We start from the raw sequence: 13,548 nt of genomic DNA, 5'->3' as shown, positions 1-13,548 counted from the left end.
GCGACCCCCACGACTCCTGCCTTAGGTGTATGGGGGAGGCACACCAGACTGAGTGCTGAAAAATTTGCAAGGCCTTTAAGCTATGCACTAAGAAAGAACGAGACTTTCATCTTAAGCAGCTGCTCATGAAGGCCACGTTACAACCAGCAGCCCCAGACCACCTGGTACTGGGCCCGAGCTCCTCGGTGAGAAGTGCCCTGGCATCAGTGCACGATTCAGCACCGGGCTCTAGAGATCCCAGGCACCGTAAATCTCCGGCACCGAAATGAGCCAACCAGCCCCGGCATCGCTCAAGCTCCCCGGCACCGGCCAAGAGCCATAAGAAAGGGGAAAGAGGACACTCCCCTCAAAGAGCGACCAAGACACTCAGAGAGGCTCCTACCACTCAGAGACAGGACTCTGGTTTCCACCAGGAGCCAGCACCATTGACTCCAGCGCCTCAGGCACCGTTGAGTCTGGTGCCCAGAGTCTTCAGCGTGGACCAATGTGTAGAGGAGGTCTTGGAACCCCCCTCTACACCTGACACATTTGAGGCTGCAAAGGACCTCATTGAACTGTCGGCACCTAATCCACTCCCATGCAGGAAGAAGCCTCTGGCACCGCCCAGGCAGGTGTTGTCCAGGGGGAAATCGGCAATGGTGCGCCGCTCAAGGTCACCGATCCGGCACCGCTCACGGCACCGCTCCCGTTCGAGCTCGCCGCAGCACCACTCCCCGGAACCGACAACTCCACTTGAGGTTACGGCACCAGATGAAGACGCGACCTCTGCACCGCCACCGGGGACCCGGCACCGCTCCACGTTGCCATCGGTAGCTCGGCACCGAAGCACGGTACCAGCCACTTCCCTGGCACTGCATACGCTCGGATGGTCCAGGTTTTGGGATAGCCGGTACCGCTCACTATCCTGATCCTCTCAGCACCGGTCCCCAGCCCGCACCTCGCAGCACCTCACGGTTGCCCAAGGACCATCGGCATTGCCTTGGTCCTCCCCTTCAGCCTCTTCAGACTCTGAAGCTGACCCCGGTCGCTTCAGTTATAGCAGACCATGACCAGCAGAGAGTCCCACACAGCTTGGAAGCCGCAGTGGCCGCCTCTGGGGCAGTGGCCCTTTTGGACCCCATGGGCCTACCACCATCAGCAGGGCACATTTTATAGAGCCTCTAGATCTGGGCACTCAATGTGATGCCACTCAAGGTTGCCATATAAGCACACCTCGAGGGCAAGAGAGCAAAGGCACCGACTTCTACAGCGCCGGTGGGTGCTCAACCCCCCTCTGTCCCTGGCCCCACCCCGACTCCACCCCTGCCCCGCCCCCTCCTGCCCCCATTCCAACCCGTTCCCCAAAGTCCCCACACCCTCCCTGCCCCTATTCCGACTCCTTCCCCAAATCCCCAGCCCCGCCTCTTCCCCGCCTCCTCCCCTGAGTGTGCCACATTTTCCACTCCTCCTCCCTCCCTCCCGGAGCTTGCTACAGCTGTTTGGTGGCGGCAAGCACTGGGAGGTAGACGGAGGAGCGGGGACGTGGCACGCTCAGGGGCGGAGGTGGAGGCGGAGGTGGTGGTGAGGCAGGAGGGACGGGGCGGGGAACTTGGCTGCCGGTGGGTGCAGAGCACCCACTAATTTTTCCCTGTGGGTGCTCCAGGGCTGGAGCACCCACGGAGTCAGCACCTATGCAAGAGAGGCCACGCTCTCTAGGCTGACTTCAGATCTCCCAGAGCAGCCGAGAGAGGCAGGTCCATTGCCCGCACCATTACCGAGAGGCATGACCCCAAGACCTCAGGAGGCACAGTCTACATCTCAAGAGGCAATAGCCTTGACAGGCCCCGACACGGCCCAGGACTATGGGGAACTACAAGAAGGTCAGGATGATGGCAACCAGCCGCAGCACACGTCCTCTTCCTCCTCAGATGAAGCAGTGGCGGGTACATCTGTATCAGGACCCCCACCTCTCGACCATAGGGCCCATCAAGAACTTCTCTGCCGAATCGCCCTTAACATGGGCCTTCAGGCGGAAGAGGCTGTCGAGCCAGAGGGTCCGATGGGTGATATCCTGGCTCCAGAAGGTCCCTCAAGGGTCACATTGCCACTAATTAAGACTACCCAGAGTAACTATAAGACTATCTGGCAACCCCTGGCCTCTATTACACTGACGGCCAGGGGAGTGGAGAGAAAATACTTTGCCCCATCTAAGGGCTATGAATTCTTGTTCTCCCACCCTCCATCTTGCTCCCTGGTCATGTCAGCCATAAATGAGAGAGAACGCCAGGGTCAGCAAGCCTCGGCACCAAAATCCAAAGACCTTTGGAAGGTCGTCGGGTGGCCTGCAACTCAGGATAGCCAGCCAACAGGCCAAAGACACAACTTCAACTCTTGGAATGCTATGTCCAAGTTTAAGGATCGCCTGCCACAGAATTCGCATGCAGAGTTCTCTGCGCTAATTGAGGAAGGGAAAGCAGTAGCCAAAACATCTCTGCAATGCTCCCTCAATTCGGCTGACTCTGCGGCCAGAACCATATCCTCAGGACGGTTATGAGGCGTTCAGCATGGCTACAGGGGTCAGGCCTCCCTCCCGAGGTCCAAAACACTGTGCAGGACCTCCCCTTCTAAGGCTCTGGCCTCTTCTTGGAGCAAACAGACTCCAGGCTGCACAGCCTCAAGGATTCCAGGGCTACGATGAAATCCCTGGGGATGCATACACCAGCAACCCAGAGGAAGCCCTTCAGGCCTCAACCTCCACAGCAAAGGCAATACCAAACTCACGCTAGACAAGACCCCTACTGCAGGCGAGGCAGAAATAATAGATGCAGGCCATCCAATAACGCAGCTAACCAAGGCCCAAATAAGCCCTAGCCAGGAAACAAGCAAGGGTTTTGAAGGCATGCATGAGAACAGCCTACCAATCCAGTCCCAGGATCCCTCCCCACAGCTTTTAAACCGGCTATCCCACTTCTACCGTGCGTGGTCCCATATAACATCGGACCGCTGGGTCCTATGCACGGTGCAGGTGGGATACTCCCTCCAGTTCTCCTCCTTCCCTCCCTCCCACCCACGCCCCTTTGCCGTCTCTCTTCAGGGACCCCTCTCACGAGCAACTCCTTATATTGAGGAGCGATCGCACCTCCTGCATAAGGGTGGTGGAGGAGGTTCCGCAGAAACTAAGGGGAAAGGGATTTTACTCCCGTTATTTCCTAATCCCCAAGGCAAAGGGGGGTCTATGACCCATTCTAGACCTTCACGGACTCAACAAATTTATGGTCATGCTCAGGTTCTGCATGGTCACCCTAAGCACTATCATCCCATCACTGGATTCAGGAGATTGGTATGCTGCCCTCGACATGAAGGACGCCTATTTCCACATTGCCATCCGGCACACATATGCTTCCTATGCTTTGTGATAAACCGCAAGCATTACCAATTCACGGTGCTTCCGTTTGGCCTTTCCACAGCCTCCCGCGTGTTCACCAAGTGCATGGCGGTGGTGGCGGCCATTTTGCGTAAAAGACAAGTTTGAGTGCACCCGTACTTTGACGATTGGCTGCTGACAGGAAGCTCCAAAGATCAGGTTCAGTCCCACGTTACACCGGTCATGGACACATTTCACAGACTGAGGCTCCTTCTCAACATAAGCAAGTCGTCACTCAGACCGACCCAAAGGATAGAATTCATAGGGGCGGTCCTGGACTCAGTAGAGGCAAAGGTGGGCCTCCCAGAACCCAGGTTTCAGGCCATAGAACAAACTGTCAGGATGATATTACAATACCCCACCGCAACCGTCAGGGGTTGCCTGAAGCTAATAGGATATATGGCAGCCTGTACTTATGTAGTCAAGCATGCCAGACTGAGGCTCAGGCCCCTACAAGCGTGGCTCACATCATGTTACTGCCCAGCCCGAGACAGCCTAGACATGATAGTAATGGTACCCGGGCAAGTCCGAGAGTCTCTGCGTTGGTGACTGGACCAATCTGTAGTCTGTGCAGGAGTCCCCATCGCTACACACCAAACTTCTCTGACGCTAGTAACAGATGCATCAGATCTGGGCTGGGCTGCACAAGGTCTGTGTCACAGGACGAGATACCCCTTCATATAAACCTGAAGGAGCTCAGAGCGGTTCGTCTGGCCTGTCAAACCTTTCACACCACTTTGCAAGGTCACAGCGTGACAGTCCTGGCAGACAACATCACCACCATGTTCTACATAAACAAACAGGGTGGAGCTTGCTCCTCATCCCTCTGCCGCAAGGCTCTTTTCTTCTGGTTCTTCTGTATAGCCCGGTCCATTCAGCTGGAAGCATCCTACCTCCCCGAGGTGAGGAATGAGCTGGCCGATCGCCTCAGTAGATCCTACCAAGCTCACGAGTGGTTGGTCCGATCAGATGTCCTGCAGTCAGTTTTCCAAAAGTGGGGTTATCCCCAAGTCGATCTATTCACCACTAAGGATAACAAACAGTGCCCTATGTTCTGCTCATTTCAAAACCACAGCCCGGGCTCTATCACCGACACTTTCTTAAGGCAGTGGGGCGAGGGCCTGAAGTATGCTTTCCCTCCAGTCCCACTGATCCACCAGGTCCTGCTCAAGATAGGCAGGGACAGAGCAATGGTAATCCTGCTTGCCCCATCCTGGCCACATCAGCATTGGTACACGACACTTCTAGAACTATTGGTAGACGCCCCAAAAGTCCTACCCCTGTATCCGGACCTGATCACTCAGGACCGCGGGAGCCTTCTCCACCCGAACCTACGGTCCCTGCACCTCGTGGCTTGGAAGCTCCATGGCTAAACTCGATGGAGAGCCAGTGCTCTCAGCCAGTGAGACAAATACTCCTTGGCAGTAGGAAACCTTCCACCAGGTCAACTTACCTGGCCAAGTGGAAAAGGTTCTCTTTCTGGTGCGAACCCAGACATCTGCTACCGCTCCAGGTATCTATCCCAGTTATTCTGGACTACCTGCTTCACCTCAAGCAACAAGGCCTATCCCTTTCATCCATCAGAGTGCACCTGGCAGCTATCTCAGCTTTCCATCCAGGGGAATCTGGGTGCTCGGTGTTCTCAAATCCCATGAAAAGAAGAACAGGAGTACTTGTGGCAAATCCCATGGTGGGATTGGAAAGGGTGTACCCTTACTCTCGACCACCAGTACCAACCTGGAATCTGAACCTGGTCCTCTCCAAACTCATGAGCCCACCATTCGAGCCCCTGGCCACTTGTTCCCTCCTCTACCTTTCATGGAAGGTAGCATTCTTGGTGGCCATTACCTCAGCAAGGAGAGCGTCTGAACTAAAGGCTCTCACCTCTGAACCCCCTTATACAGTGTTTCATAAGGACACGGTACAACTTAGACTGCGCCCTAGATTCCTCCCCAAGGTGGTCTCCCAGTTCCACATGGGACAGGACATTTGTCTGCCAATGTTCTTTCCAAAGCCCCACACGAACCCGCAGCAGTGGAGCTTGCATATGCTAGATGTTCGAAGAGCCTTAGCGTTCTACATAGAGCGCATGAGGCCTTTTCACAAATCAACCCAATCGTTTGTGGCCATAGCCGATAGAATGAAGGGCCTTCCAGGTTCTGTGCAGTGCATATCGTCCTGGATCACAGACTGCATTCACACATGCTATGTGTTGGCTAAGGTCCCAGTTCCAGCAATCACAGCCGATTTGACGAGAGCACAAGCGTCTTCGACTGCCTTTCTGGTGCAGATACCCATCCATGAAATCTGCAAAGCAGCTACCTAGTCTTCAGTGCATATGTTCGCAGCCCACTATGCCATCAACCAACAGGCCCAGAGATGATGCAGCAGTTGGCAGGGCTGTCCTCCAATCAATCATTCCATGACTCCTACCCACCTCCGATGGTCAGCTTGGAAGTCACCTAATTGGAATGGACATGAACAAGCACTCGAAGAAGAAAAGATGGTTACTTGCCTCTCGTAATTGTTGTTCTTCGAGATGTGTTGTTCACGTCCATTACGATACCTGCCCCCCCTTCCCCTCTGTCGGAGTGAATGGCAAGAAGGAACTGAGGGGGGTTCGGGCTGCCAGGGTACTATATACTGCGCCATAAGGGCGCCACTCTAGGGGGCTCCTCTGCCATCCCAAGGGGAGCTGCTAAGGGAAAGTTTCCGACATCTGTGCATGTGACGTGTGCATACCTAATTGTAATGGACATGAACAACACATCTCGAAGAACAACAGTTACGAGAGGCAAGTAACCGTCTTTTAATCATTTCTAGGAAATTCTCTCTTGTTTTCAGAAAGCTGCTGAAATGGCTTTCATTTTATAGGGAAAGAAATGGGGAACCCTGACCATTTGTTCTGATTCTTTGACACTTTTTAGCAGGGTAGGCTTCCCAAGTGAAAAATCAATTGTTGTTCTTCTGTTTCAGGGTCAAGGAAATAATCAAGGAGCCCTCGGAGTATTTCCTGAACCTGTTTCCAGAATTGACAGTTTATGTCTACAAGTGTTTACGCAGCATACAGCATCATAGACATTTTCCAAGCCCTCAGAGTCTTTCTCAGCTGTAGCATGTTGTATCACTTCCGGTTATATGGCTGAATCCCATTGACTAACTTCCTTTTCAGCACCATTTCGTTCAGCTGCCAAAAAGTGTCATACAAAGTGGGGAAGGGGCTGGGTGGGCAGAGGGTATTGGAATTTCAGTCAGTGGATCTGATCTCTGGATTCAGCACTGAGGCACTCAGCTGTAAAGATGCTATGTTTGAGTGGGTTCATGGAGGACAATTACATTGAGGAAAGGAAGAACTAAGTGCTAGAAGGGCAAGTGCCAGATCTGGGGCTGCAGGATAGGTACCCCTCCTCCAGCAGGTCCAGGCTGGGGGAGGGGCACCCCAGCTGCACCTGGGTGCAGGCCGCACCAGATCAGGCCATGCCTTGGTCTGGGCCAGGCCTGGGTTGGGGTCTGGGCCGCTCCGGCCGCACCTGGGGCTGAGCGCTATGGCAGGTCCGGGCCGCAGCAGAGTTTGGGCTGGCAGAGAGGCGCCCCTCACCCAGCTGCGGCGGGTTCCCTGAGCACCCGTGCATCACTAAATAGGCTGCTGCGCGGCCGTGCAGCTTACAGGGAACTTAGGTCAGGACCCCTTCCTCTGTTCAGTGGCTGCTTCCTTTCTCCCTTCTGGTGCAGTTAATTGATGGACAGAGAAAGAGGGAGCAGGAGGGGGTCCCTTGGAGCATTTAGTCCTTTCTATCGTTGAGTCCCCCTCTTGGAAAACATTTCCAGCTGATATTCAGGAGACAGAGTGTCTATATGTCAGGATATTCCCTGCTGGTTTTCCCACCTGTTTCCCAGTCCTTTGTCTCCCTTCCTGCTTGATGGCTCTGTTTCCTGCTAAAATGCAAATTAAGTGGAGCGCACGTTCCTTTGTTTGAGACAGACCTGTTTGCAAACCACAATTTGGAACATGTGTTAATTACACAATTTCCCTGTAGGATGTAACTTCACATATGGTGTTGCCACACACATTTTATTAGGTCAGTATTGACCAGCAAATTATGGGTCTTCAAATGATACTTACAAGACATACTTTGTACAAAGATTATTACAATAAGGTGTGGACATGGGTACATTCTATCACACTGCCATCCTGTACCTGTGCTGTGTATTCACTGTCAGGCTTGGCTTCCCTCTCACCTGAGGAGGCAGGCCTTTTGTTCCCATGGGATCAGGTCCCAGTTATCAAATAGGCTGGCATTTTTTTGTTTAAAAGCATAAAAGACAACTTGCCGTGAGGGGAGTCCTAGCTTCAACGCCAGCATTGGCTCTTTAATCTTTCTTCCCCAGAGAGCAGCTTTCCAGCTCTCTCTTGAGATCTGTCTTTGTTGTGGGGATTGAAAACTAACTAAACTGGGCCTTTCTCTTTTAAATGTGGCAAACATAAATACCGGTAACAGCTGGATGAGTGACAGGCCCAAGTATACAGTTGTATAGTTGTTTTATAAGCAGTTGTTTCACTAGAAGCTGTGGAGACATTTACGAGGTGTATTTAATGCATCTAGCTGGTAATCTTGTACATTTTAATTTTAATGGTACATGATTATGAGAATCTGGAACTATTTCTATGTAGTATGGAAACCAGGGAGCTGATCTTGCAAAAGCTTACAATTGTAAGTAATCCTGAATCCTGTGAGTAGGCTCACTGAAGCCAAAGGCAGTACTGGGATGAGTAAGTATTACTTATGTAAGTAAGGCTTTGCAGGGTCCAGGGCCGGCTCCAGGGTTTTGGCCGCCCCAAGCATCCAAAACAAAACAAAACAAAAACAAACAAACAAACAAAAAAGCCGCCATCTCGATCTAAAAAAAGCCGCGATCGCGATCTGCGGCGGCAATTCGGCGGGAGGTCTTTCGCTCCCAGGCGGAGTGAGGGTCCGTCCGCCGAATTGCCGCCGAATACCTGGACCGAGCGGCCGCCCCAAGCACCTGCTTGAGGAGCTGGTGCCTGGAGCCGGCCCTGGCAGGGTCTGCCCCCAGATTAAGCGCAGCACTGGTGCAGAAGCTTTGATGCGTGGAGCTTCAAGGAGTGAATACTTTTTCCTGTGTGTATTCACAATACACATAGATTCTTTTGACATGTAATCTGTGCAGTTAAATGCCTGCAGGGTTCTTTGCTTTTTCATCTATACCTGCTTTCTCCCCTATCTCATATACACAGTTATTGGATTTGATTGTCTTTTACACTGAGGTTTTTGTCATCAGTATTCCCAGATACAGACCTAAATCTGGAATAAAGTCGGTTGGACAATCCGTTCTTATTGCATCTGAAGATGACTAGAGTATAATGTAGATCTCCGTATAGAAGGAGAGTGAGTGACAAGTGGGCGGGTTAGAAGGCCATGTAAATACCCTAGGACTCGGGAGTTCTTTAGCACTCCTGTGGGGGTAAATTGGGCAGGGAGGATGAAGCTCAGCACCTACTCAGAGGAGGCCCTTTCAACACTCTGAGTGGGAGTCAAGCTTCAGTTGCAGAAAGGGAAGGGAGAGGAAGACTGTGATGTGACATGCCCCCGTCCCACGAGTTGAAAGTCTAAAGCATTCCTGCACTCAGGCAGCACCAATTAGGCACACCTGCAGAACATGCTCCACGCAGAGAAGTGGACCTTAAAAAGGGTGAGACTGGCCACAGAATAGGGGCGGGGAGAATAGGGTGAGACTGGTAACCGAATAGGGAGCCTGCCAGGTTTGCTAAAGAACTCCGATAGTAAGGGGGAGCTCAGCCTGAGGCAGTTGCTAACCTTTTTCTTCCATGCGCCCCCATCCTTGTTTGGGGCAGATTGGCATGACAAACTCGATATGGGCAAAGGTTCTAGAGGGCTTCTTCCAGTCAGAAACCTGCGGTGGGACCTGGGAAGCGCTGGCAGCAACTAGAGACAAGGAGACTTTAAATTGGGCTCTGAAACGACTCCAGGAGTGAGCTGAACTGCTGGGAGCAGTAAGATTGCTTAGGCGTGGGGGCTCCTGGACGGGAGCCCAGGGCAAGAGACTCAAAACTACTGTGGCTGAGCCCGAGCACAGGGTCAGCCAGCTACAGGGACCAAGATGGGAGCTGAGTAGCTTAGGTCCCAAATCTCTGCTAATAATGTGTATAAGATTTGGATGTCCATAGGCCATTAAAGATTGCTATCTGTTTATGTTGCTTGGCTGGGTTGGGGGAAGGCAAGAGAGACCCTAATAAGCATGTTAAACAGTTTCTCCACTACATTTGGTGCAGCAGCATTTAGGGTTCAAAGTTGGATATACGGAGTCACTCTGCAGGAAGATCTACTGGCTGGTGGTCAAGAAACCTGGGTGGGAAAGAAGAAATTCAGTAGTCTTTGCTCACTTGTCCTCTGGACTGATGGGGCTCTTGCATGTCAGATATTTTGTCTCTGATGTTCTTGCATCATAATTAGAAACTATATCAACAAGAGGGATTCCATTTTGGAATGGGAAACAAAATGATGCCCATATCCACACAGCGCAGGATTAGGGGGTTACAGTCATATCAAGGATTGGTGTATTCAAATCACAGGACTAAACCAGGGGTTGTCACATCAATTATTTGGTGGCATCTTGCTGGTGGCTGCTCTGATATTTTCCTAAAATACTTAATTAACTTTAGGAAAAACAAATGTATTAAATATTTTGGATGTTTTTCTACATTTTTATATATTGATTTCAATTACAACACAGAATACAAAGTGTATTTATTTTTATTACAAATATTTGCACTTTAAAAATGATAAATAAAATAAATAGTATTTTTAATTCACCTCATACAAATACAGTAGTGCAATATAGTCTTGCCTCTTTATTGTGAAAGTGCAATTTACAAATGTAGATTCTCTTTTTGCATTTGGGTGGTGGCAGCATCTACCCATCCAAGGTCAGAGAAAAGCTGTATCCTTTTCTGTATTTATGGTTTAACAATGTGATTAAAACTGCGATTAATCATGATTAATTTTTTAATCGGTAATCGCGATTAATTTTTTTGAGTTAATTGCATGAGTTAACTGCAATTAATCGACAGCCCTCATTAATATGATCGTGAGAAACACCTTACGATTACAGCTTCTCTATCACTTGAAGATAGAAAACTGTGTATTCTAACGAATGACTAGTGACTGATGTGTAAATAGAAACATTTTCTGTGATGGGGATGTGGTGTTGGATTATGAACTAAATTCTCTGCCTCTCTCTTCTGAGTGAGTATTTTTTGTTTTAAGGGTTAAAACAAAATTCAGAACATATTATCTTAATACAGGTTTCAAAGTAGTAGCCATGTTAGTCTGTAGCTGCAAAAAGAACAGGAGTACTTGTGGCACCTTAGAGACTTAACAAATTTATGTAGTCTTAATACAGTTGACTTAATATATCAACATGTTAGTGCCTTGTTTTGTTAATCTTGAGATAGCTGGTATCAAATGTAAATTATATTGTTATCTTATAGTTTTCGCATCATTTTGTCATGGCTTAATAATACTCTACTAAACATGAAACATAGTGAAACATGTCAGATCACATCATGTTAAGGCCCTGGAGGGCTGGAACATAGCACCATGGTGGTTTTGGGCTACTGACACTACCACATCACCACAGGAGGACCCTGTGAGGTTGGAGTTAGCAGAATGTACTGCCCAGCAAGACCTGAGTAGCAGCCCCTCACAGCCCCCTGATTTGCCCATACCAGTACTTAAATCAGGAAGCCATGAAGAGGAGCTATCTGAACAACAACACAGAGTGCCTGCTGTGAGGTTATTGACATGAACGATGACCATATAGATCATTGTTGCAACCAAGATCCTATAGTTGCACCAAACCTTGTACAAAGGAGGTCAGGTAAGGTGTCTATGAAAAGGCTGTAATTTGCTTGTCATGATTATGCTGTCTGTATGTGTATCATTTTTGTATTTGAAGTTATGAATATTGGCTATGTACTTGTATCTCAATGTGTTTGCTTCTAAGTAGCATTAGTGAAGCATTTGGTCAGCTTCTTGAGAAAGTAATTTTCAGATTAAATGCCCAATCAAGAAACACTTAACTAACAATGGACCTTGGGAGACTCCAATCCACATATGAGGAGCCTCCCTGGGAATATTCAAGGTGTGAGCAATGGCTGCTCTACCTGTAAAGAACTGAGTCATGCATGGATATGTGGCTTGCTCAGGTGACTTCAAACTCCACCTTGCTGCTGTGATTTTCCACAGTAAGAACAAAGAGGTGTCCTTCCACATGGCAGAGGATAGAAAAGGCCCTGGAAACCCCTCCATTTTGTCTTCAATCCTGCTTCTGACCACTGGAGGAACTTTGCTAGAAACTGAAGCTCTGAACAAAGGACTGAATGACCCATCCAAGCTGGATGTTTGTACTCCAGAGACTTGATTGGTTTAAATCAGCAGTAATCCCATCACGCCTGAAACAAGCCTGAACTAAGAACTTTGCAATTGTTATATGTATTTGATTCCATTTAACCAATTTTAACTCTCATCTATATTTATTTCTTTTTATGAATAAACCTTTGGATTTTAGATTCTAAAGGATTGGCAACACCGTGATTTGTGGGTAATATCTGACTTGTATATTGACCCGGGTCTGGGGCTTGGTCCTTTGGGATCAGGAGAACCTTTTTTCTTTTACTGGGGTATTGGTTTTCATAACCATTCATCCCCATAAGGAGCAGTGCTGGTGGTGATACAAGGGAACTGGAGTATCTGAGGGAATTGCTTGTCTGACTTCTGGTTAGCCAGTAGGGTAAAACTAAAGTCCTCTCTGTTTGGCTGGTCTGGCATGCCTTAATAGTAAAGGAACTCCAGCTTTGGGCTGTAACTACCCTGGTCTAAGCAATTTGTCCTGAATTGGTACTCTCAGTAGTGCCCCACCAGAGGCCGCTTTGTTACACCTGCCTGTCTGTTCCAGGCCCTGCTTATGCTAGACCCTAGACTCTGGCTTCCAATCCTGGTTTATCCTTTACTTTGCACTTCAATTGCTGTCGGTCACCTAGTGCCTGACCCAGGCATCACAAGGCCAGATCCTGTAAACAGGAGTCAGGGTCAGTCAGGCTGGAGTTGGAAACTGGAGATCAGAGCAGCACTGGGCTAGAATTTAGTGGCAGAAATCAGGGCAGAGGTCAGGCTGGAATCAAAGACTGGAGATCAAGAGACAAGGCAAAGTCTGGCACTGTAGCAGGCCAAGGTCTGTATGGTTGCCTGAACAATCCCTGGGGTTAAGAAGGGGCACTTGGCCAGTCAAAGGACTGCAGGTTCTGTCACTCTGGGTCTTGTGGGCCGTATGTCCTGTGGTGCCTACTCTCCACAGTGCTCCTGGGGTAGGGCTAAGCATAGCCCCCTGATGCCCCAAGCTCTGTAAACCTGGGTTCTAGTCCCCATGTTCTTACAGTTAGTAGCATACATGGGCCATTTATTTGTAAGTGACTGAATGCTGATTTATCAACAACTAGTGAACAGACATTTGCTTTTTTACATTTTAATGGCAACGTTTCATCAGCTTCTAAAAACCAAAGAATAGAGATTAACTATAAAAACAACCTGACTGTATGGAAACATAAGGGGCCAGAGCTTCCCAATGACCAGCTCCCACTGGGTGTAGTAGGGAGGGGATGATCCATGAGCTAGCTATGATGCCCTGATTCTCCAGTCAGCCCAGGGTGTAAAATAGAGCAGTCTGTGGGCTACTCTAACATGTGAGCTGGCAATGGTTCCTAAAGGACGCCTTGCCAGCAGATGGCAACCTCATTATTCAGTGAGACCAAATACCAATTAGAGATTGCTGGAGCATATTGTGCTTAGTCCATATCCCCTGCACTGGGGGATGTGAGAAGGGGAGTCTAGCCAGCTCTATGCTCACTGAGGATAGCGAGGGGTTTGTGGCCAGTCTCTTCTCCACATATGCTCCTGACCAGTGCAAAGGGAGCAGAACCAGGTAGAAAATCTGCTCAGATTTTTATTCCATTTTTAATAATAGCTCCAATACTTCTGTTTAAATGACTTACAGATTCCACACTTTTTGGGGGGTTATTTTCCTGAGTCTGTTTTGCATGAATCAGT

The 13,548-nt window shown here is 49.4% G+C and overlaps 1 protein-coding gene across 4 annotated transcripts in view; it reads left to right on the top strand.

Annotated features, from left to right (window-relative positions):
• Positions 1-11,991, top strand: part of LOC128842591 (2-5A-dependent ribonuclease-like) — a 39,807-nt gene extending 27,816 nt beyond the window's left edge. For all 4 annotated transcript variants that reach the window (XM_054038735.1, XM_054038734.1, XM_054038737.1 and 1 more), the window contains one exon: positions 6,380-11,991. In XM_054038735.1, the coding sequence (XP_053894710.1) occupies positions 6,380-6,518 (139 nt within the window). In that variant the 3' untranslated portion in view covers positions 6,519-11,991. The remainder of the gene's footprint in view (positions 1-6,379) is intronic.
• Positions 11,992-13,548: the final 1,557 nt, after the last annotated feature.

The sequence above is a fragment of the Malaclemys terrapin genome, chromosome 8 (assembly GCF_027887155.1).
Source record: "Malaclemys terrapin pileata isolate rMalTer1 chromosome 8, rMalTer1.hap1, whole genome shotgun sequence".
Lineage (NCBI taxonomy): Eukaryota > Metazoa > Chordata > Testudines > Emydidae > Malaclemys > Malaclemys terrapin.
This window is presented reverse-complemented; position numbering and strand designations above follow the sequence as displayed.